Genomic DNA, 21682 nt, shown 5'->3' on the forward strand with positions numbered 1-21682 from the left:
TGTTTATGACAAATTAAAGTGATTGACATTAAACAAAAAGTAAACAAAACACGTTTTAGTTTTCGGGAATTTCCAAGACAAATAACGCTGATACTTAAAGGAAGAAGTTTAAAAACAAACATCATATTTCAATTTTTATTATATTTTTTTTTTGTATGAATCGCCATTATTGCAAATCCATCGTATTAATAGAAGAAAACCACTAAGTGGGTCGCCATCTGCGTTTCTGCATGTATCATTTATTCGTTTCGCTATTATTTTAGATAATTGGGTTATTTTGCTGAGAATAGTTTTTTGCTCTGTCCAATACGTTCAAACTCTGCTACATAGCCATCATTCCTACGGATTACGTATATTGTGACGTTGTAACCAAGGTTACATGTGATTTAATGGCTGTCATTTTGACGTTACATTTGTCAGAATACCAATTGGAATTTGTTATATAATTTTTTTTTATTCGTACAGTTTTCTTGAACTTTCTAATATAAATATGTTTTTGTGATATGTAAAGAATGAATGGTGTTTCTGCTCTAGTTATTTCGATTATATTGATAAATTTGTGTGACGATTCAATCAATACTTTTTTTTTGTTATCAAAACAAAATTCAACGTGGTGATGATATTAATTATTTTCTAAATGTTAATGTCTACCGATTAATTGGAAATGCACGGAAGAGGATCGTATCTTCTTTTTTTTTGGTTGCATTTAGGCGAGGATTAATTGGGTTCCTGGCAATAATTCAGGTCCTGACGTTTCCTGTTGTGGAGGAAGAAGAGAACTGGCGCTTTCAAAATAAATAGGATTAAAACGCGTATTTCGGGTGTGAAAAAGAAACGCTCTAAAATTAGTTGTAAACGTGTACACTTGTTTTACATACACGAAAGGAGAACTACAAAAAAAAATATATATAAAATAGTTAAACTAAAACAATATTGTTTAAGGAATGTCCCCCGATTGTTGTCAGTGGCGTGGGACCGCACTATTTATAGTTTGTCTCGAAAATGAATCACGCGCATTCCTAAATGTTTAAAGCTGACTACACACCACGCGGTTCTTGTGCACGTACATGATCAGTACTAAAATAATACCAACTTAAATTAAATGCTGATTACTCGATACAACAAACTATGGTAGTCAAGGAAACTGATGACAATAAAATATTGAAAATGACATGCAAGTAACTTGACGAGTTATCGCACATTTAACGTTACTTGGAAAGTTTTAAATTGCAACATTTTCTCAAATCTAAATCGCTCTGACCAATTTAAGAATGAAATTGGTTTATACTAACGCTTTGAATATTAACATACAAATCGTAGGTTTGGAATTTTTATTGCCGTTTTATTTATTTCCTATTTACTATTTAGCACATTCGAATCATTAAAAATACTTTTTAGTTAAACTATTTGATTGCGATCCGTCAATATTTCGTACTATTTGAAACCGGACTAATCGAAGACTTTAATACTGATTTTATGTATTGATATTTAGAATTAACATTTACTTTATTTTGACATTTTCAAACCGAACTGATCGAAGCCGGACTATGCGAGGTGTTACTGTATTTGTAACGTTTATTATACAAGTAGAATAACGACAAAACATTGTCGAGTTGTGAAATGTGATTTCCTGCTGTATGCATGTTATCGTTTCACTAGTGATAAATCTCGTTTGAACGTTACAACATTCAAGTTAATTCGTTCTGATTCTCAAACGATGGGAACGTGACTTCATAGTGATTATATACGGACGAATACGCATTTGCTCGCTGTAAGCAGTTTTTTGTGTGTGTGTAAATGTTGCCGTTGTTTGTAATCAGTTTACAAACTGTTCTTGTTCGAAACAAAATATATGTACACAAACATAAACAAAATAATAAATATAAAAATCTAGGCCACGTAGGAATAATTACTATTATTATCATCATCAACGTGGATGGAATTTATGCAGTCAACCGAAACGTATTGCCACATTCGCTCTTTCGAAAGAAAGAAGCAAAAAAAACAGTTTTATGTTATATCACTTATTTAAAAAACAAACTAGATTAAAGTATAAAAAATCTTATATAGTTAGAGTACAAATTTATTATAAATACTTTATATAATAAGAAAGAAAGAAAGTTTGATTAATAATAAATAGAGAATGTTTAATGCAAAATTAAACAACTAAAGTTTTGTTCATAAATTATAAAATTTTGTATATCTAATATACGGATGTTATTCCATTCAATCAACACTTTTATAAGGTGTATTATTAGATTTAGTAAGCAATTATTTAGCCTGGTTTCGATAAATGGAATAACAGAGTTGGAGTGAATAACAAAAATGTCGTAAATACGCAGCTCTTATTACAACTATTCGATACATTCCAAGTGAAAAATAATCCAAGCATAAAGTTTTTTTCTTTCTCTCTTTGTATAATATAATTACACCGCGAAAATCAATAATGGTTCGAAAATCACGAATTTTCTATAGTTTTTACTTTAACATCTATATTTAATAACAATTCTCCAGTTATTAGTCTTCGAGTAATTAAGTGAAACATGAAGACAAAACTTTTCTAAACTTAAAATTAATTTCTTCAGATTTTGAAGCTGGTTAAGTGAAAACCGCTGTTACTATGAAATCTAATTATAGCTCATCCTATTATCAATACTTTATTCTTTAATATCCAAATTCAATAAGTGTACTAATTCAGGGGTTCCCAAAGTTTTTCGGTTTGCGGTAAACTTTATGTTAATATATCAGAATTTTGGAAGTCTACTACGAAAATGACAGATAGTTAATTCTAATCTCTTGTAGTTGCAGTTGAGTTAAGTTAAGTAAAACATAAAGATACGTCTTTTTCTTTAAATTTAGAAGCCTATTACGCGACAATTTCTAATACTACGAAAATGACTGATAGATCATTCGAATCTCGGTAGTTTGCACTTTAACATTCGATTTCAATATCTATTCTAAAATGATTAGTCTTCGAGTAATTAAGTAAAACGTGAAGGTACTGCTTATTTCAACGTTGATTTTTGGACAACACGTCGATGAGAAATGAACAATATTTATTCAAGCATTAACGTCTTTTGAAATTTACTTATTTTTCATTTTGGCAAATGCATTTAATCGAGACTAATATTTACATTCATCGGGTAATTTGGAAATTTTATGCAATTGAAATTTAAAGTTGGAAATTTTATTGTTATAGGCTCGAACGGAATCTGAAGAAGCGGAATCTCCAAGACCATTATCAGAAACCAGCGACATCAGCGTCGAAGTTGGCACGGCTTTGACGAAGAGGAGAAACCGCGCGGACAAGCTTCGGCCGTTGACCAGATACCTTCCGATCAGAAGTTCCGAGCTGGATTTGAAGCAGCACATCGAATCTGCAGGTACAGTTTTCCCGCTGAGTAAACAAAAAAAGATCATAATTAATATTATCAATATGATGCAGGTCACCAGGTGAATTTGTGCCCGCACATCATCATGAACACGACGAGCTGCAGGGGTTTCCTGCACAAGAGAGGATCAAAGTTGAACGGCTGGTCGCGCAGATGGTTCGTCTTCGACAGGATCCATCGGACGTTGGCTTACTACGCCGATAAAAACGAGAAGAAAGTCAGAGGTGGTGCATACTTTCAGGTAATATTCGCTAAAACTATTTTGCATTTGAAGTTTCATAAACGTAACGCTTGTTCTCTCTTTTTTTTTCCAGGCCATCGAGGAAGTGTATTTGGATCACGCGAACACGGTGAAGTCACCGAATCCGCACTTAACGTTCGTCGTGAAGACGCACGAACGGTACTATTATTTGATGGCGCCATCGCCGGAAGCCATGAGGATATGGATAGATGTGATATTCACAGGCGCCGAAGGATATCAGGAATTCGATCACGGAACCTAAAGAAACAAATGATGGAGGACAAGAGACGACGAGCCGATATTTATTATTATTATTATTATTTCTGTTTGATTTTCTGATGCTGAAGCGAAAGATCGTTTCGTGAAAGGTCTTAACTTTAGGCTCTAAAAGGGAAAGAAATATAACATTGATTTTCGAGTTACCAAAATTTCATTCGATCAGTCTTCGTGAAAAAATCTACGAGACAAAATGTGGAAGTTAATGCAGCTGGTATACATTGTACGATTAAGTTCTTGTATGTAATTTCTTTATTATTTTTTTTTGGTATTTAATGTAATCGTGCTAATTGCGTATGAGATGAGAGTGCCTTTTACTGGGAAGACTGTATTTCATATTCGTAAACTATATAATTGATTTATATACATATATATACATATACTATATACACAAACACACGTAAATAATTAATATTATTAGTTAGTTATTAGTGCTACAATTATAATAACGTAATATTTATTTTCTAAGACTGTTTATACATTAAAATGATTTTTAAATTTACACAACTTTCTTTTCTTTACATATTCACATTGCAATAATTATCATTAATTAATGCACCCCTTCACATCCTCACAGCTCACATTAATTCTTATAATTAACATCCTCTTTAATAAAGCATTCAAACAAATTGAATGACTCATAATAACTTTTAATTTATTTATTCTTTTTAATTAAAATTAAAAATAAATCAGCTAATGTTTCTCAAAACCACCAACAGATAGCTTTAATCATTAATAACTCAATGACGAAATAACGAAACGGGTATATCTATCCACAATCATGAAAATACTTACAAAATTAACATTATGATTAATAATATAATCTAATTAATGCCATAATTAAAAAGTGGGAGTTTGAACAGCGCCAAAAGGGCTGAACTAAAAGATTGCAGATGTCTATAAGAGATGTCTAAAATAGCGGTGTACCAATTTCGAATTAGTAATTAAGGCCTTAATTAAATTATATAATTACCGAAAAAAATAAGACTAATCTTATTATTATTCTATTGTATACTTTCACTGTTTATTTTAAACCATAATAACATACATATATTCAGTTAAATATTAGACGAAAGCATCATCTAGTGGTAATAAATAGAATTCAATAGAATTTTAAAGTCTTTAAATTTGTAATTAATTTGAGTGTTAGTACAAGAAATATTTAACTAACAAATATGCTTTATTAATAGTTAATAAATAAAATAGTTAATTAAAAGTTAACAGGATATGAATGAGATATATTTATAAATATATGATTGATTATTCAATCATTCTACATCAGTGTTTTCAAACCTTTCTTATTATCTCACTAGAAAATGTAGTTAAATTTGTAAGGCACAATTAAATTATGAATTCTTTATATTAATAAATAACATGTGTTAAAAGGTAAATGAAAATTATTTATTTATTTTCTTCAATGTTGAAATTAAATTGGAAGCTATTATTGGATGGTTTAAAACTGAATTCAGTTTTGTCATTGCTCTTTGTTTCCACTTTCTCATTATCGACTTCCAATTTCAAATTGGATAAATCACTGGTTAAATTGGAGCTTTTTGTTTCAGGTTTTGCTGATTTCTTTAGAAACATGGAATCAGTACTTGGTGTGGCTGCTTTCAATGTAATATTTCCTTTTACTAAAAACAAAACAAACAATAAACATAATACTTACAATATAGTATAGTTTACCTTTATTGAACTTTTTGGCATCTTCTGCCATTTTCTTACGGTAATCACCAAATGAAAGTCTCATAACTTGCCTTCTCTTCACCAACGGTGCAGCATTGTTCATTAAAGTGTTTAAAGCCTTTGTATGGTCCTGCACTGAATTTTTATATGAAAAATAATTACGTTAATAATCAATTAATGTTTTAATATACCTTGTTTGGAGCTCAATTTGCCACTTGCTAAAGCTTGTTGCAAGTTTTGTATGCACCAACATAACTCAAGTTGAAATTGGTTAACCATTTCAGAATCAAGAACATCGCTGTTTCCATCTTCTGCGGAGGAATCCACGATTTTTGGTGGCTTTGCCTTTGGTGGTGCCCGTTTCGGTGGCATATTTAAAATAAAAACTTAAAATTACAAATATTTTTAGGTTACAGAAAACACAACATGGACCATGCTCTAAATTCGTTGAATATCGGTATATCTCGGAAAACATCTTCATTTTTAAAATATTCAGTTAACAATGTCTTTGTCTTTAATTACAAAGATCATTGGTACTTAAGGAAAATATAATAAAATTAGTTACAAAACAATTTATTTCTTTAAAAACTTTCATAAAATATTTATTAATCATTAGTTAACAATAGGTTTTTTATTTTTCTTCGGACTCTTAGTTTTCTTATTCAATTTCTGTTTCTTTTCTTGAACAGGACTAGCCTGAACAGCTTCAGTTGACTTCCTTTTCTTGTTCTTCTCCTCGTTAGTCTGCGCAACCTTCGCTTCGCCGTTTTCCACAGTCGACGTGTTTTTCTCATCTGCAGCTACGGATGACCTTCTTTTCCTGTTCTTCCTCTTCTTCTTCGTCTTATCCTCACCATTCAGCTCAACCTTACTTTCCTCTGGTTTCGCAGGAGAACTTTCATTATTTTCCAAAGATTTACTTTTCTTATTCTCCTGCTTTGGTTGCTCCTCATTAGTCTGTGCAACCTTCGCTTCGCCGTTTTCCACAATCGACGTGTTTTTCTCATCTGCAGCTACGGATGACCTCCTCTTCCTGTTCTTCCTCTTCTTTTCGTCTTATCCTCACCATTCAGCTCAACCTTACTTTCCTCTGGTTTCGCAGGAGAACTTTCATTATTTTCCAAAGATTTACTTTTCTTATTCTCCTGCTTTGGTTGCTCCTCATTAGTCTGTGCAACCTTCGCTTCGCCGTTTTCCACAATCGACGTGTTTTTCTCATCTGCAGCTACGGATGACCTCCTCTTCCTGTTCTTCCTCTTCTTCTTCGTCTTATCCTCACCATTCAGCTCAACCTTACTTTCCTCTGGTTTCGCAGGAGAACTTTCATTATTTTCCAAAGATTTCTTTTCTTATTCTCCTGCTTCGGTTGCTTCTCATTAGTCTGTGCAACTTTCGCTTCGCCGTTTTCCACAATCGACGTGTTTTTCTCATCTGCAGCTACGGATGACCTCCTCTTCCTGTTCTTCCTCTTCTTCTTCGTCTTATCCTCACCATTCTGCTCAACCTTATTTTCCTCTGGTTTCGCAGGAGAACTTTCATTATTTACGGAATTTTCCAAAGATTTCCTTTTCTTATTATTCTTCTTCTTGTTTGGTTTCTTTTCAACGCTCTTCACATCTTTCGAATCAATCGAAGCCACTGAAGTATCTCCTTGAGAAGCAACCGACAACTTCCTCTTCTTTCCATTCTGCTTCGGTTGATCTCCATTGGTCACCACCGCAGTAGGTTCTGATTTCTGTCCACCAGAAGATTTCCTCTTCCTTCCCTTCTTTTGTTTCGATTTTTCTTCATTAGTTTGTCCATTTTCAACATCAGATGTTTTTTGTGCAGTGTTGACATTCTCTTCAACTTCAGCAGATTTCTTGTTATTATTCAACGTTTTCGGTGCTTCTTTAATAGCGGATGCTTTCAACTCTGGTTTGATTTGACTCAATTCAAAGCCCATAATATTTTTTCCACTTATCCTATAAACAAAATATACAATAATTACTGAAATACATAAAAAAATCCAATAATTTACCTATATATAATAACGTCAATACTTTGTCCAACGAGTTGCTTGTAATGATCAACTTTCGGTTCAAAATCGTTATCGTGAAGCTTAACAGGAAGATAAACGTGTTTCCCCTTGGCAACACCATCAGATATAATTCCAACGCAGTATTCAGAGTTTGCATGGACCACGTCCATTTTCACCTTAGTATTCTTCAAACAATTCTTGGATTCGACTACAGCAAAAGTAACATTAAATAACACGAATTACAATCGATAAAACTTCAACATACTTTCGTCAAAATTCAATGAATTCTTCAAGGTAAGATGGACAATCTTCTTTCCGTAATCAATGGCTATTACAGTACAGTTAATTTTCTTTCCAGCCTTTGGACTCTCTAAAAGTAAAGTTACAAATCAATTATCCAATATTTAAACCAAACCACTGCACAATATTTATCAAGTAACTCGTATTAAAACGAGAATTACTTGGCAAGTATCGCATACTTAGTGATACGCACTTTTCAATTCACTGTGATGCACCATTCCTTGATATCCATCAGCGTTAACTTTCAGTATAGTATTGGACTCTTTATCGACACTATCAACGTTGCATTCAATTCGATCTCCGATCTTTATACTCGCTACGTCGATCTGCGTAATCTCCAAGCGTTTCCTCAAATACTCCAAATCGTTTAAGTACAATTCTAAATAGTTGATGCAGTCGATCGTCGTATAATCAACGCCATACTCCAATTGGAAATTGAAGCTACTGTGATTGTTCGTCTTCGCCACAATACTATCATCGTTCGCCTCTTCCACGTCGTTCAAAGTTTTGCTAACCTCCTGGAAATTAATTAATAATTAGTACAAAAAACTATATTAATTAATTAATTGCTTACATCAATCGGCATTTCGACGTTAACTCCTTCGGGTTTTTCTTTGTACGGGAAAGTCACGGTGACGTGCGTCGAATTCTTAACGGTGATGGAACCTCGAACCAGAGTGTCCCCTTTCTTCTTAATCGAAGGAAATTGCGAATGGTTCAAGGCCATGCTGTTGAATTCGCGCCTCGAGATTATTTCCGGTTGTTTGTGCAGCACGAGTAAATCTTCGACTACATCTCCAACTTTGAAGGTGTCTAAAAAAAATATATATTTATAAGTAAAATAACGTATTGATTGATATTAAAACACTTACTGAATACTAATTGTCCAATATCCCTTGAAGCCACATGTCCTATAGGTAAATTAATTAAATCCCTGTACTTAAAACTGGATAGTTTCAATCCGAAATTGTTGATCTCTACAATTTCGGCGTTCGGTACTTTATCACCGACAAACAAATTGAAACTGTGCACCATCATCAGCGTTACGTTCGAGTTTTTCTTATCCTTGATAAAGCATTTCACCGCTTTGCCAATGTACATATCGTCTCCGTTCTTGCCATTTCTTATCGGTAGAAAACCTTTAGCGTTTCCGTAGAAGACAACCAAAACTCCAGTCGGATAAATACTCACAACGACGCCTACGTATTGTTTGTCCATCGGATCATTAATATCGCCAAAAACTGAGTTGCAACTCAACATTTCGGGTTTCATCGTTAAATCAACCATGTTCTCAGTGAATTTTAAAATTCTAAAATGATATTAATATTAACAAATCATTTTTTAATGAATTTGTATTAAAACTTACTTTGCTTCTATGGTTTGCCCGATATTGAATTTACCGTTAACCGCCTCTGTGTATCTTTCGCTAACCAAGTGCATGTTCTTGATGAAACCAACTACTTTAGAGTCGATCTTTACGTACATTCCCGATGGTACGAAACCGGTGACCCTCGCTTTAACAGTTTGCCCTAACTTGTAGTTCAACTCTGGATAGTTGGAGATTTCCTTGCTGAAGGCGCATTCGTACACGTTATCTATTGAGTGGTAACTCAAAACGATGCATTCGTGATCACTGCCAAGAGGATAATTTTCCGTCATGTATTCTCTGACCACCGAATTCTTGCCCGGAATTGGTCTCACCAAACCGAATTGAATGTTATTGATCTTGATCAATAAGCCGTGCGCTGAAGCTCCAGAAACGATACCTCTAACATGATCACCTTTGATCAACTTTTGCGTAGGTTTGAGCGTTCTCAATGTGAAATAAGTGAACTTATTCATAGGTTGCGTGTAGAGCACGCTAGCAGTAACAATCTGCCCGATTTTGTACGAATTCAGTTTCTTATCCAAATAAATTTGGTTGATGTAAGCAATGTTATCATCGAACATTTTCCCCATCAAACCATCAGCCAAAACCTACAAAAATGATTATTTAAAAAACAAATCCATCGAATACAATGAAATATTACCTTTTCAATAGCAAAGTTAACTTTCATGGATGGTATGAGATGAGCCAAAGTTATCTTTGGACCAGTATTCTTCTTTGTTTCATCAATTTTCGTCGTGACCACAATAATAGAAGCTTCCGGTTGGATATCGCACTTTTCAGAAATCACGTACAAAGGCTCACCGATAACTACAATCAATTATTATCACCACGGACACTCACAAATCAATAAATAATCTTACCATATTTCGCTTCTTCATCAGCAAGATTCGTAAAAGGTAAAGTAACCCTACAGTTTTTAATACCCAAGTCAATGACATAATTGTAATCATTCTTCTCAGCTATGCTACCCCATAATAGCATATACTTTGAGACATCTTTATGTGAAAAAGCCCAGTTAACATCGGCAGGGTCACAGCTCAACTGAACTTTAGTCTTCAGCTTATTTGTTTTGTCAATTGTGTTGATTCTTACCGGAATATAACTTCCAATTTTAAGAATTTGATTCAATTTATAAATTTTCTAAAAGTAAAATATTAATTCATGTTCTTTTTTAAAATATCTTTGAATATCCTACCGAAGAATCAGATTCCTCTTCAATTTGTCTGCTCAATTCAGCATTCAGTCTACTTGAAACAGATTTAATCTCCAAAGAGCCATGAATTTGTCCTGGTAACTCCACTGTTGCATAGAATTCTTGGATTTTTGAGATACAACCCAACAGAAGCATACCTTCTTTGATTGTCTAAAATTAACCACATTAATTATGATAACACAAAGAATATTATAAAAAATTTACATCATAAGTTAACAAATCAGCTGTATCCGATTTGGCTTGGGTGTTTATATATGACTTGAACCATTCTTCTTCCTCTGTCCCCTTTTTCCATTGCTGCTTTGCAGTGGTTTCCTTCTCTTTCCTTCCGAAAAGCTGAAAAACGAAGTAGTTTTTAACAGTTTGCTGAACGCAGCCTTTTCATGTGACTTACGTTTTTGATGATCGGTTCTGTGGGTCTTGTCTTCTTCACGAATTGACTGGCACCTCCTCTTGGGAAACACTCTTCTACACTCATCTTGATAAAAATAATAATCTCACTTAACTAACAATTGAAAAATGTACAAAACTATATGAAAAACACGTGGGGACAACTTTGAAGTTATCGGTAAATAAACATTTGAATTGAAGTTTCCTTAGTTGAGGTTATGTTGTATGCTGTGAAGTTGCCCTCGAACATATACCACTTCTTCTACTCTGCTGAGAGTGGAAGTAGGCAACTTAACTCGCATCTGTTTAAAACTAATTTTACATTTTCAACATTGATTTTTGACGAATATTAATCAAACCAATAAATTACTATTGAAACCGTGAGAGGATAAATATTTTTCAATATTCTAGGAACAAAATGACTATATACAAATGCCATTAACTGCTATAGATTCTACTTAAATTATTAACAAATTATTATCACTTTGAAAATTCATATCTTAGTTTCTATTTAATTTTATACAAAGAAAGCATTAATACTAATTTATATAAATTAATCAATTAAATTTGATCGCTTGTAAATAATCAAAAGTATATGTTATTGATTATTGACAGATTGAAAGTTAACATCTCGAATTTCATATTATATTACATAAACAAATTACGCCCAATAGAAAATAAACTATATATATATTGATCTTGAAATTTCAAAGATTAAAATAGGTATAAATGTATGTTCATATATTATTTGGTATGTTTGTAAAATAAAAAAAAATACTAATTTATAAATAAGGTCTTTGTTTTTAGTATAACAATTTAAGTATTAAAATATCTGCGTAATTGCAATTTAATTGCTTGAAAATAATTAATAAAATTTTGTTGTTGTTTATTGACAGTTGGTAAATTAACATTTTGGATTTTATTATATATTATGTAAATCAAGAAATCTCTACCAAAACTAAAATATAGAAATTGATCTTGGAATTTCGCAGATTAAAACAAGTATAAATACATGTTTATAAATTAATTTATATCTTTGTAAATTAATAAATAAAAATTTATTGACAGTTGAAAAATTAACATCTAAATTTTTGTTATAAAAACAAACAAATGATTAATTTAAATAACGTATTTTTCTACACGTAGTTGTCATTAAGCAAAATAAGCAAAACTTTTCATATTATCGAATGCAGATGGAAAAGAATAACAAAAATGCGATGATAAAATGGAATGGAAAAATAATAATAAAAAGAAGGTGGAATGTTCGTTTAACTGCATGCAGTTAAAATCCTTGGGATCTGCTGAAACGTCGGTGCAAAGCGGTGCTAAGCGTGACTGGGGAATGCTACGAAATTTTACTAATTTTCTATCTGGCTGCACGATAAAACGGTGAAATCCATCCAACAAAAGGGGGGAATTTCCAACAAAACTGAAAATGTATTTCCAGACTGTATTTATTTGTTTTAGTTATGGATTTCTATCGCAACACGCAACGCGTTTCAATAATATCACGGAACACGATATATTAATCATCCACCTAAACATCATAATTTTCATCAAACAAAAATTAAACACATATATCATGTAAAATCTAAATAAAACACAGCAAAGTTTATGAAATATGTTAGTATTATATGTATTTGCCAGAAGTTATGTAAAAGAAATATTTTATTAACTGGTAAATATTTATTACGATTTTTTTAATTAAATAAAGAAATACTTAATTTATATAAAAAAAATCATCAAATTGGTATTTTTTTGAAGAAATTGTCTTGCTGAATTCTCCAATATCATTCAACAAATTAAAAATGAAGTAGTTTATAAAGCAAAATGTGTACTTTATAAAAGTTATAGTAACTTTATTTTTAAATTAATTAGTAAGAAGGGAATAACTCGAAATTAAATTAAAAAAACTTCTGATTATTATACACATATACAAAGTATGAAGGATGTAAAAGCAAATGAAGGAGGCGTGGATGCTTGTAGGCTTGTAGAAATAAATTAATTTATTAAGTAATAAAATCTCAATATTTTTTAATTATATATTAACAATGTTGTTGTTTCCATGGTAAATTATAAATGATTTTGATAGAGCGATTAATCAATTATTTGATTTGATTGGTAATAAACACATATTTGTATTGTTTCCATGATTAATTATAAACAAATTTAAGGTTTTGACAAATGCGTAACAAAAGAATGTCATGAGTTACGTATTTGCAACGAGCTATTAACCATTTATTTGATTTGATTGGTAATAAACACACATTTTTGTATTGTTTCCATGGTTAATTATAAACAAACTTAAAGTATTAACAATTGCGTAACAACTTGAGTTATGTATTTTCAAAGAGCGATTATTCATTTATTTAATTCGATTGGTAATAAACACACATATTTGAATTGTTTCCATGGTAAATTATAAATAAACGTAAAGTTTAGATAAAAGTCATGGTATGTGTTCGTGACGATTGTGAATTACGGAGGAATAAAAATTTCGATAGCAGCGGTTGCTACATTAAATAAGAATTGATCCGCGGCGAGTTTATAAAAGAGGAATCGCGTTCCGGCCGTGAGCATTCGGTTTCGAAGATGTTCGGCAAGAGCATGGGTTCTTCGGGAACACCCAGGAAGCAGAAGCTGACTTCCGGTACCGGATTTCTGGCCAGACCACGGCTGGGCGGACTCAAGAGCAACTACTTGAGCAAACCGCTGACCAACTTCAGCATGGACAAGAAGAAGAAAGTTAAGTAAGTTTATTTTGCGAAGAAGAGAAAAACACATAAATTTATAATTATTCTATGAGTTATCATTATATACTATTGTTTACACATATTTATGTTAATTTTTAATGCAATTTAATCAGCGCAAATATTTTAGTTCTAATCAATGATATGAGAATTTAAATTATTGCATTGATGTGTGACTTTGTTTTAATCGTCTTATATAAATTTTAGTGCATTTTTCTATTATATTTAGTTCTTACATTAGTTTCGATTAGTCCGGTTTATTAATATTAATAATACAGTGAAACCTCGCTTAACGAACACCTCGCATAACGAGCATTTCGCTTAATTAGCATTAGCATTTTGCTTAACGAGCGACGTTTCACATAACGAGTGACGATGAGAAGAGTAGTCCCGGATTGTGCACCTGCTACATCATTTTTAAAACTTGTGTACACATATTTTTGAATATGTTTCACTATACGAGTAAAAATCCGGAAATTTTGAAACGGATTAAACTCGTACTGTAAATTTGAGAGGAATTTTTAGGGAAAAGTAACAATTTAGTAAATTTGACAATACTAAATTTCTCATCCACTTTACAAAATTTAATTTATTTTGAAAGAATTTTACCAACTTTTATAGTAAAATTATCAGATATGTTTGAACTAATCATGTTTTTAATTTGGTTTATGTAATTTTACAAGCTTTCTCTGCTTGAAATTTCATTTGTTCTGTACAATTTAAAAATTTATTGCACTTTTCAAGAAACTTTTCAATTTTCATAATTTTAATATTGATTTGTCTGTGAATTCAATTACATTATTTTGAAATTGTTCAATCATTTTTATACAATAAATATATACATAAATATGCAAAAAGACTGTAATTTGGTCAAAATTATTGATAATAAAGATTTGTAAATAAGTGTAATGAAATATTGATTGAAAGAAACAAGTATTAATATAAGCAACTTGTATTAGATAATAATATTATTGAATTACGACTTAAATAGCTTCTTCATATTTATAAATAGAAAATCAATATAAGTTTATATTCGCAATTTGATTTAGTCTATAAACTTGAGAATAAATTTTATGTATGTAACGTAAGTTTAAAAGAGTTTTTCAACATTTTTATTAAATGTAATTATAAATTAGACTTAGAAAAGACAGAATCTATAAACTATTTTTGTATCAAAACAATAAATGCGTCTGTAGTACACGAAAATATTAACTGATCATATCTTATACCTGCATGACTAGGGTATACATAATTAATTTCTTATTACCACCATGCATGTGACTCACGTAAATATTGATCGCGAAGAAAATAAAAAACTTGCTGACCACTTCATTCCGTGCATGTCCTTCTTACAATCATGTACTACAATACTAGGTACACAAATCTTAACTTTATATTATAATACAAATGTTTATATAAACTTTATTTACAGAAAACCGTTTACTCCCAAATTGGAATACAGGAAGAAACCTGATTACGCCGATACAGCATACAAAGAAGCCGTGTCCCGTTTAAGGATACTCTTGGCAGAAACCTACACTCCTGTTAAAAGGACGATGCGGGACTTTGACAGTGCAGGAGATGAAACCGATAATCAATCGATCATCAGCGGCGTCAGCAGAATTTCGAAATACCCACCGTTTACTTCGACGTCAAAGAAGTATCCTTATTACACGCCAAGAACAACGACCACTCACATAACTAACATTGAGAAACAGTAAGATAACAATCTTAGTTTTTTTTTAAATAAGTTTTGAAAATTATATTTTCTTTAGCGAAATACCCAATAAATTTGAGTCTCAAATAATACCGCCGGAATTATCAACGTTCATGGAACGGCAGGAAGATTACATCGAGCAATTAGAGAAAGAGTCCAGATTCTGTAAGGTAAATCTTCATAACTTTCTTTGTTTTTGTGTAAAATTTTATTTTATCTTTGATTGTTAACAGGATGAATTGTCTACATTGCTGAGCAAAGTCAAAGATATAATTTTCGAGAACGACTCGCTGCATGAGAAACAGAAGAGCAGTCTGATGAAATCCGTTTTCGATCAGTTCGAAACTGAAACCGAAACAGAAACGGAAGCGGAGATGAGCAAGTTGAAGTCTCCGAAGAAATCGAGGAAGCAGAAGGTACTTGAAGGTCCATCTATAGTTTTTGAGTCTCGAATATCCGAGCTGGAGGCGCAGCTCACGCAAATTCGAATCGAACTGAAGAAGTCTCAGGAGGAGAACGATACGTTGAGGAAGAAAGTATCCGATTGCGATTATGGTGAAGGCGCCGGGATCAATAAGAATCTCATGGACAATTTGACAAGGGAGAAGAACGTTTTGCAGGAGACCGTTTCGAAGCTGCAGTCCGCTTTGAATCTGCTGAGAGATAAAGAGCAAAATACGAGTGATCAGGTTAAGAGGAGTCTGGATGTGGCTGAGCAGGCTCAGTACGAGAAGACCGCCGCGGAGCACGAGATCAGACGTCTGAAGGATGAATTGGAGAGGCAACATTCAAAATTAAGAGAATCCATTAATGATCAGGTAAATAATTATAATTTACTAATTGGATTTTAACGAATTTATACGTAATAGTGTATTCAAAGACAATTTGAAAACTCATTACAAAGTTGTGAATAGTTATTAGTTGGGAATCCAATCAATTACAAAGCAATCTCGCATAGAAAACTAATTGCAAACTTGATAGAAATTTGAATAACAATATTTAATAGTTCAAATTTCAAACTTGATCGCACTTTGAATATTCATTATAAGAGTTAATATTATTGATTTAAGATTTTAAAAGATTTCAATGAATATTAACATATATTTCAACAAATTATATAATTGATTATTGTTTAGAATCGTAGAATTGCTGATGAACGTTCGGCTGTTGAAAGAAGATACACGCAGCAAATTGAGCAGCTCACATCGGAATTGGGCGTTCATTGGGAGCAAAACGGAAAGTTGCAATTGGAATTGGATAAGCAGAGGCGCGAAAGCACGGATTCGAGAAGAGAGTTGGCGCAAAAGCAGGCGCTCATCGATGAATTGAAGAAGGAAATGCAGAACAAAATAAGTAAACTTTAATGGATAAAACATGATCTGGTTTGTATGTTTATATGATGTGCTTGTGTTTTTTCTTAGTAACTCTTCAATCTGATATTGGAGTAAGCGGAGCGGAGAAGAGCGCTTTGGAACAGCAGATCTCTTCGCTCCAGATGGCCAACGAGAGAAACGAAAGACAGTCGAAACAGGAGGTTGCTAGGATGCAGGTGGAAATGCAGTCGCTCAGGCAACGGTTGGATAGAGCCGATGCGGATTCCATTCACAGCAAGAGGGAGAATATTCGATTAACTGAGCTAATTGCTGCTTTAGAGAAGGAAGTAAGTTTGTTATATATAATATTTGTTGTTTACAAGAGGTGATTAAAACTTGATATTTTGTCGCAGATAAATATGAATGCTGCATTGTCTGATGAGAGATCGAAGAGATCAGAAGCTATAGCTTTGCCATCGGTGAAAGAAGAGAAGGAAAAAGATATGGGTTTAATGATTAAGAATATTGAAAACAAACACGGTGAGTGTTTGCCTTTTAGAAGTAGATTAAAGATAAAAAAGAGTAATTGAGAAAAAAAAAGATAATTAATAGAAGAACATGAGAGAGTGATCGGAAATAGTTTATCCATGAGTTGATTAAATGATTGTTGCAGCGGCCACTGTGGCCGAACTGGAGGGAATGATCCAATCGCAGAATCAACTCATGGACAAACTGTCGTCAGACTGTCATGTGCTTACCCAGAAGCTGGAAGAATCCAGCAACAAACATAAGTAAGATTCGTAAATTATATTAAATCAGAAATGCTGACATTTATTGTTAAATATATTTTAATATTAGTGTTAATAATAGTGATAGCAATTATAATAATAGTTAATATAATATAATTAACGCATTTCATCTGATGATATTGAACGAGAGATTCGAGAGAGTGTAAAAACTAACTTGTGTTTGGTAGGGACGGAAAACAGCCAAAACGGGTCCGATTTGCAATCTGTCCGACCAACCAAACGCAAGGAACCTATCAAAGTTGATGTAACAGTCAAACTCGTGCCTAAGTCGAAGAAGGTCAGTTCAATTGAAATTGTTGCGTTAATAATAATAATAAACACTTGGACTACCTAAAAAGAAAATCAATTCATTTTTTTGTATAAATAAAAGCATTTATAAAGAAAACAAACATAATAAATATATCATAATCTCTGCATTTATTTTAGAAGTGATAAGCAAAAACTGTGTTTGGAAAACAGAGAGTTAATTAGTAAAATTGAAAATATTTGGAGTTCACTTAAGCAACTGCAACATTCCACAAGCTATACTAGATCGTAGCAGGTAATACACACTTCCACATTTCCTAACTAATCCTTGTTTTTTCTCTCGTTATAGGGAGGAAATACGGGAACTACAAACTAACTTAGACTATTTGAGTAATAAGTTTAGTCAATCCCAGATTAAATCTCCTGATAATCAAGGTATCATCATACCTATAGCGAAAAAAAATGAAATCATCACCAAAATCATTAACATCACTTAAGCACACTTCAAAAGCCAAGTTCTATATTTCCATTTCTCAAAATCCCTAAAGACAAATGGAAATATAGAATTTGAATTTTTCAATGAAACAGAAATTTCAAAATATATTTATATTTTATAGATGAAATCAACGGCATTTCGAAAGTCGCACCGCACGCAACTCCGAAGAATATTAAGGAAACCGCACCAAAAAATAACGTAGAATCCGCAGAGCAGCAACAGCAAAACCACGAATCGAAAGAAGATGCAAAACCAGAAGGAAATGAAGATGAAGTAAATTATTACAATAATCCGGAAGAAATGCAGTACGCTCCTAATCAAGAAGATTACCAAAGCAATCCTGCAGAAGTATACGGCGATCAACAGGAAGCTTATCCTGCGGAGCAATACGATCCTAATTTGCAGGAGAATTACTCTGCAGAACAGTATGTTCCAGGAGGCCAAGATCCTAATTTGGAGAGTTATCCTGCAGAGCAATACGATCAGGAGCAGTATTCTGGTGAGCAATACGAACAGGATCCAAATTATCCAGCTGAACAGTACGATGCTAATTATTCCGAAGAGCAGTACGATCAAACTCAGTACGATCCGAATCAGGGATATTCTGAGCAAGCCGATCCAAATGCCGAAGTTGCATACCAAGAGACAACTCAGCAGGAGGAACTTAAATAGTTTTAATTGTATTTTTAGAAATGTTGTTGCTGTTGGTTTCTAACGAGAAAAAAACATATATTTATCTAACGTATTGTGCAATGCAGTTTATATATATATTCATAGATGGGCTTTAAATATAATTTAATTATTATGTATGTAAAGTAATTAAACATAAACGTTATTCTTAAAACCGCTTATTTGTAAGAGATAATTTACAATAAACTCTATTAAGATAAATAATTGATTTTTCTTGATTGATGATGATCGATTTAATTAAATAAAAATTGATTAAATCTAATAGAATTAATGTCAAGATTTAAGCTTAAAAATGAGGTTTTTAATATTGTTTCAACGTTGAATAAAAATTCAGGAAAGTTGAATTCTACGTTAAGATAAGGCTCATAAGAATGAGTTGTATAAAAATTATTATTTTTATTTCTTGTCTCTTGAATTCCACTCCAAAAATCTGCCTTACTTGCCGTAAATGATGATGAAGATGAGAATAATGATATATTTGTACACATTACGAAATGTACGTCACTGAAAAAAAATAGTAAAAACAAAGTGCGTCGATTAAAAATGGGAGGATGCGAAAAATTTATTAGAAAGAAAGAAATTGATTAGCGTAATTAGATAAGCACCATGTTATTGCCGCAGTATTGTATAACGCCGTAATTGCCGGAGATCATCCACGTGGAGTCTTCGTTCTCCGCCTTTTTCACTGCATTGTCGTTCAATCCGCAGATCGATTCGGATTTCAACGTGCGCAAACTGCAGATCCTCGAGGGGAAGAAACCGCCGAGTGCGTGCTCAATCGATGTGGTCGGATCCCAGGATCTCTCGCCAAACAACTTCCTGTAGTTAAGGTCACCTTTGAAGATGATCAATTTGGCGCGCGCCAATTTCCTATAGAGACTCTCGTCGACTTTGAACATGTGCTTGTACTCGAGCGGGGTGGTCCAGAAGTCGTGTTCTTCGATTGTCCAAAAATCGTCTTCCAAGTACGTTTTCCAACGTGAACCTGCGAAAACATCAATGCTTTTAACAAATCTAACACATGTTTTACAAAACAAATAATAATACCTAGATTTCGCAAGACATCGTCCTCGCTATCAGCGCATTGGTCAACCAACCATTCCAAATCTTTTTTCATCACATCGGAAAGGAACCACGGTATTGTCTTCACGTAAAATCTGACCCTTTCCGCTATATTCTTCGTGCACAAAAAGTCAGCGATGCACAGGTCCGTGAAAAGTTCGTAGCCGCAATTATCCAATACAACATCTAAATGTAATTATTGTTTTTAATATTTATAGCCCATGATCGATTTTCGCTTATTTAATTACCTATGAATTGATATCTACTTTCCACGTTCGCTGCTAACCAGACTTCATTGCTCATATCGCAAAGAAGATTCTTAGACAAGCTCTTATTGCATTCAATGAGACTCAATGTAGGCGCTAAAGCATCACCATTCGTATGAGACAAATCGCACTTGTTGCCCCACATATTTATCTTAAATAAATAAAATTAATAACCCGAATCTAAACAACATAAATCAATTGTAATCATTTAAAATATATAATTATATGAATTATCTAAAAGATTAATGCATTTCTTATCTTTAACTTTGAACAGAACTCTCTAATATTCTTTAATCTCTTTTGATTATTTTTTTTTAATCTTTTGCAAATTGCTATTTTGTTTATGTCGACTTTAAAGGTTGTCGCGAATCAATTATAATTACTTTTAAAAGCTCCTTAAAATCAGACTCATCATTCCTGAAATGACTGCTTAATATGTCCAGCAGGAACTGACCCAAATAAATCATCGCTTCTTTTCCTTTAAAGAAAGTGCTGCGTTTGTCTTCTCTGAACGGATCGAATTTCTGTAAATGCACCCTTAAAAAAACAAAGAAGCTTTATACAGCGACAAAAGGCAGACGTATGTTCAAGAATTACGTCTCTTCGAACATTTCCTTGATCCGCCTGTACATGTAACATTCGGCGAACAGCCAGAGCACGTTGAAATAGCTGCACGTCGCGTTCTGATCGTTATGATATTTGAGCACTTTATTGTAGTGCACAGCATCAGGTTCAGTGGATTTCAGTTTAACAATCTCCTTGTTCGTTTGGATCTCATATTTCAACTTTGAAAGTTCACCAATGACATGTTTAAGATCTTCGGCACTCTCCTGCAACATGCCACAATAAGTTACTTGAAAAGGTGGAAATTTCATTTATATTATTTTAATTACCAAACCATGAATTGTGGTAATCTCCTCTTTGTTTCTGACCAAACTATCGATAATCTTTGTTATGATTATGGGCATTCGGACTTTGACTGTGTGATTGGCATAGCTCCTGAAAAATTCTATTTGCAATTTTTATTCATTTGGTGGCTGTTGCTTCAAACCTTTTAAAAAAGGCGCTGAGGTATTCGTTTCTGGGTGTCTTGATGTCCACACCCTCGCCAGGAAAATTCACGCAGTGGCACTCATCCATATCTAGATCGATGTTAGTATATAGCGAATGATAATGAAAATCTGGATGAACTGTGAATTTTATGTGTGAGCTGATATCTAAATTCAAAAAAATAGTAATAAGATAGGTTAGTTTCCATATGTGTGTCAATTCAAGTATTCGCAAGGAGCCCCATCTAGTTGCGCAGAATGAAGAAAGAATTTAAATTGTTTTTCAATACACATTTATTATAACATATAAAAGAAGAAAAATCATCACATTAAATAATTATTCTCTATGTAAAGAGTATATATATATATATATCTA

General features: G+C 32.8%; 5 protein-coding genes across 7 annotated transcripts in view; 2 read left to right on the forward strand and 3 right to left on the reverse strand.

Annotated features, from left to right (window-relative positions):
• Positions 1–4307, forward strand: part of LOC108557981 (pleckstrin homology-like domain family B member 1) — a 40282-nt gene extending 35975 nt beyond the window's left edge. For both annotated transcript variants that reach the window (XM_017914738.1, XM_017914739.1), the window contains exons 12-14: positions 3200–3383; positions 3446–3633; positions 3707–4307. In XM_017914738.1, coding sequence (XP_017770227.1) covers positions 3200–3383; positions 3446–3633; positions 3707–3895 — 561 coding nt within the window. In that variant the 3' untranslated portion in view covers positions 3896–4307. The remainder of the gene's footprint in view (positions 1–3199; positions 3384–3445; positions 3634–3706) is intronic.
• A 977-nt stretch (positions 4308–5284) lies between these two features.
• Positions 5285–6036, reverse strand: LOC108557971 (UPF0488 protein CG14286). Its single transcript, XM_017914720.1, has 3 exons — positions 5787–6036; positions 5596–5730; positions 5285–5543 (listed from the first exon to the last, which is right to left on the reverse strand). Exons 1-3 carry the CDS (start codon positions 5965–5967, stop codon positions 5311–5313), a joined length of 549 nt encoding a protein of 182 aa, XP_017770209.1. The 5' UTR covers positions 5968–6036; the 3' UTR covers positions 5285–5310.
• Positions 6037–6207: 171 nt separating this feature from the next.
• Positions 6208–11138, reverse strand: LOC108557961. Its single transcript, XM_017914710.1, has 14 exons — positions 10913–11138; positions 10723–10854; positions 10501–10668; positions 10166–10445; positions 9946–10112; positions 9282–9892; positions 8788–9224; positions 8490–8728; positions 8109–8433; positions 7881–7985; positions 7616–7823; positions 7138–7559; positions 6620–6925; positions 6208–6566 (listed from the first exon to the last, which is right to left on the reverse strand). The coding sequence occupies exons 1-14, from the start codon at positions 10994–10996 to the stop codon at positions 6208–6210; spliced, it is 3843 nt and encodes a 1280-aa protein (XP_017770199.1). The 5' UTR covers positions 10997–11138.
• A 2315-nt stretch (positions 11139–13453) lies between these two features.
• LOC108557972 (serologically defined colon cancer antigen 8 homolog) lies at positions 13454–18954 on the forward strand. Of its 2 annotated transcripts, none has more exons than XM_017914721.1 (10): positions 13454–13658; positions 15091–15375; positions 15434–15545; positions 15609–16193; positions 16512–16728; positions 16797–17035; positions 17102–17228; positions 17362–17479; positions 18093–18178; positions 18361–18954. In XM_017914721.1, exons 1-10 carry the CDS (start codon positions 13501–13503, stop codon positions 18909–18911), a joined length of 2478 nt encoding a protein of 825 aa, XP_017770210.1. In that variant the 5' UTR covers positions 13454–13500; the 3' UTR covers positions 18912–18954. The 2 variants fall into 2 exon arrangements, with proteins under 2 accessions (XP_017770210.1, XP_017770211.1); XM_017914722.1 differs by lacking the exon at positions 13454–13658 and adding an exon at positions 14941–15032.
• Positions 18955–19462: 508 nt separating this feature from the next.
• Positions 19463–21528, reverse strand: LOC108557975 (protein-glutamate O-methyltransferase-like). The gene is made up of 7 exons (XM_017914727.1): positions 21309–21528; positions 21151–21256; positions 20855–21087; positions 20641–20794; positions 20240–20408; positions 19977–20177; positions 19463–19914 (listed from the first exon to the last, which is right to left on the reverse strand). The coding sequence occupies exons 1-7, from the start codon at positions 21395–21397 to the stop codon at positions 19523–19525; spliced, it is 1344 nt and encodes a 447-aa protein (XP_017770216.1). The 5' UTR covers positions 21398–21528; the 3' UTR covers positions 19463–19522.
• Positions 21529–21682: the final 154 nt, after the last annotated feature.

The sequence above is a fragment of the Nicrophorus vespilloides genome, unplaced genomic scaffold (genome assembly GCF_001412225.1).
Source record: "Nicrophorus vespilloides isolate i.1.1-1 unplaced genomic scaffold, Nicve_v1.0, whole genome shotgun sequence".
NCBI classification, from domain to species: domain Eukaryota; kingdom Metazoa; phylum Arthropoda; class Insecta; order Coleoptera; family Silphidae; genus Nicrophorus; species Nicrophorus vespilloides.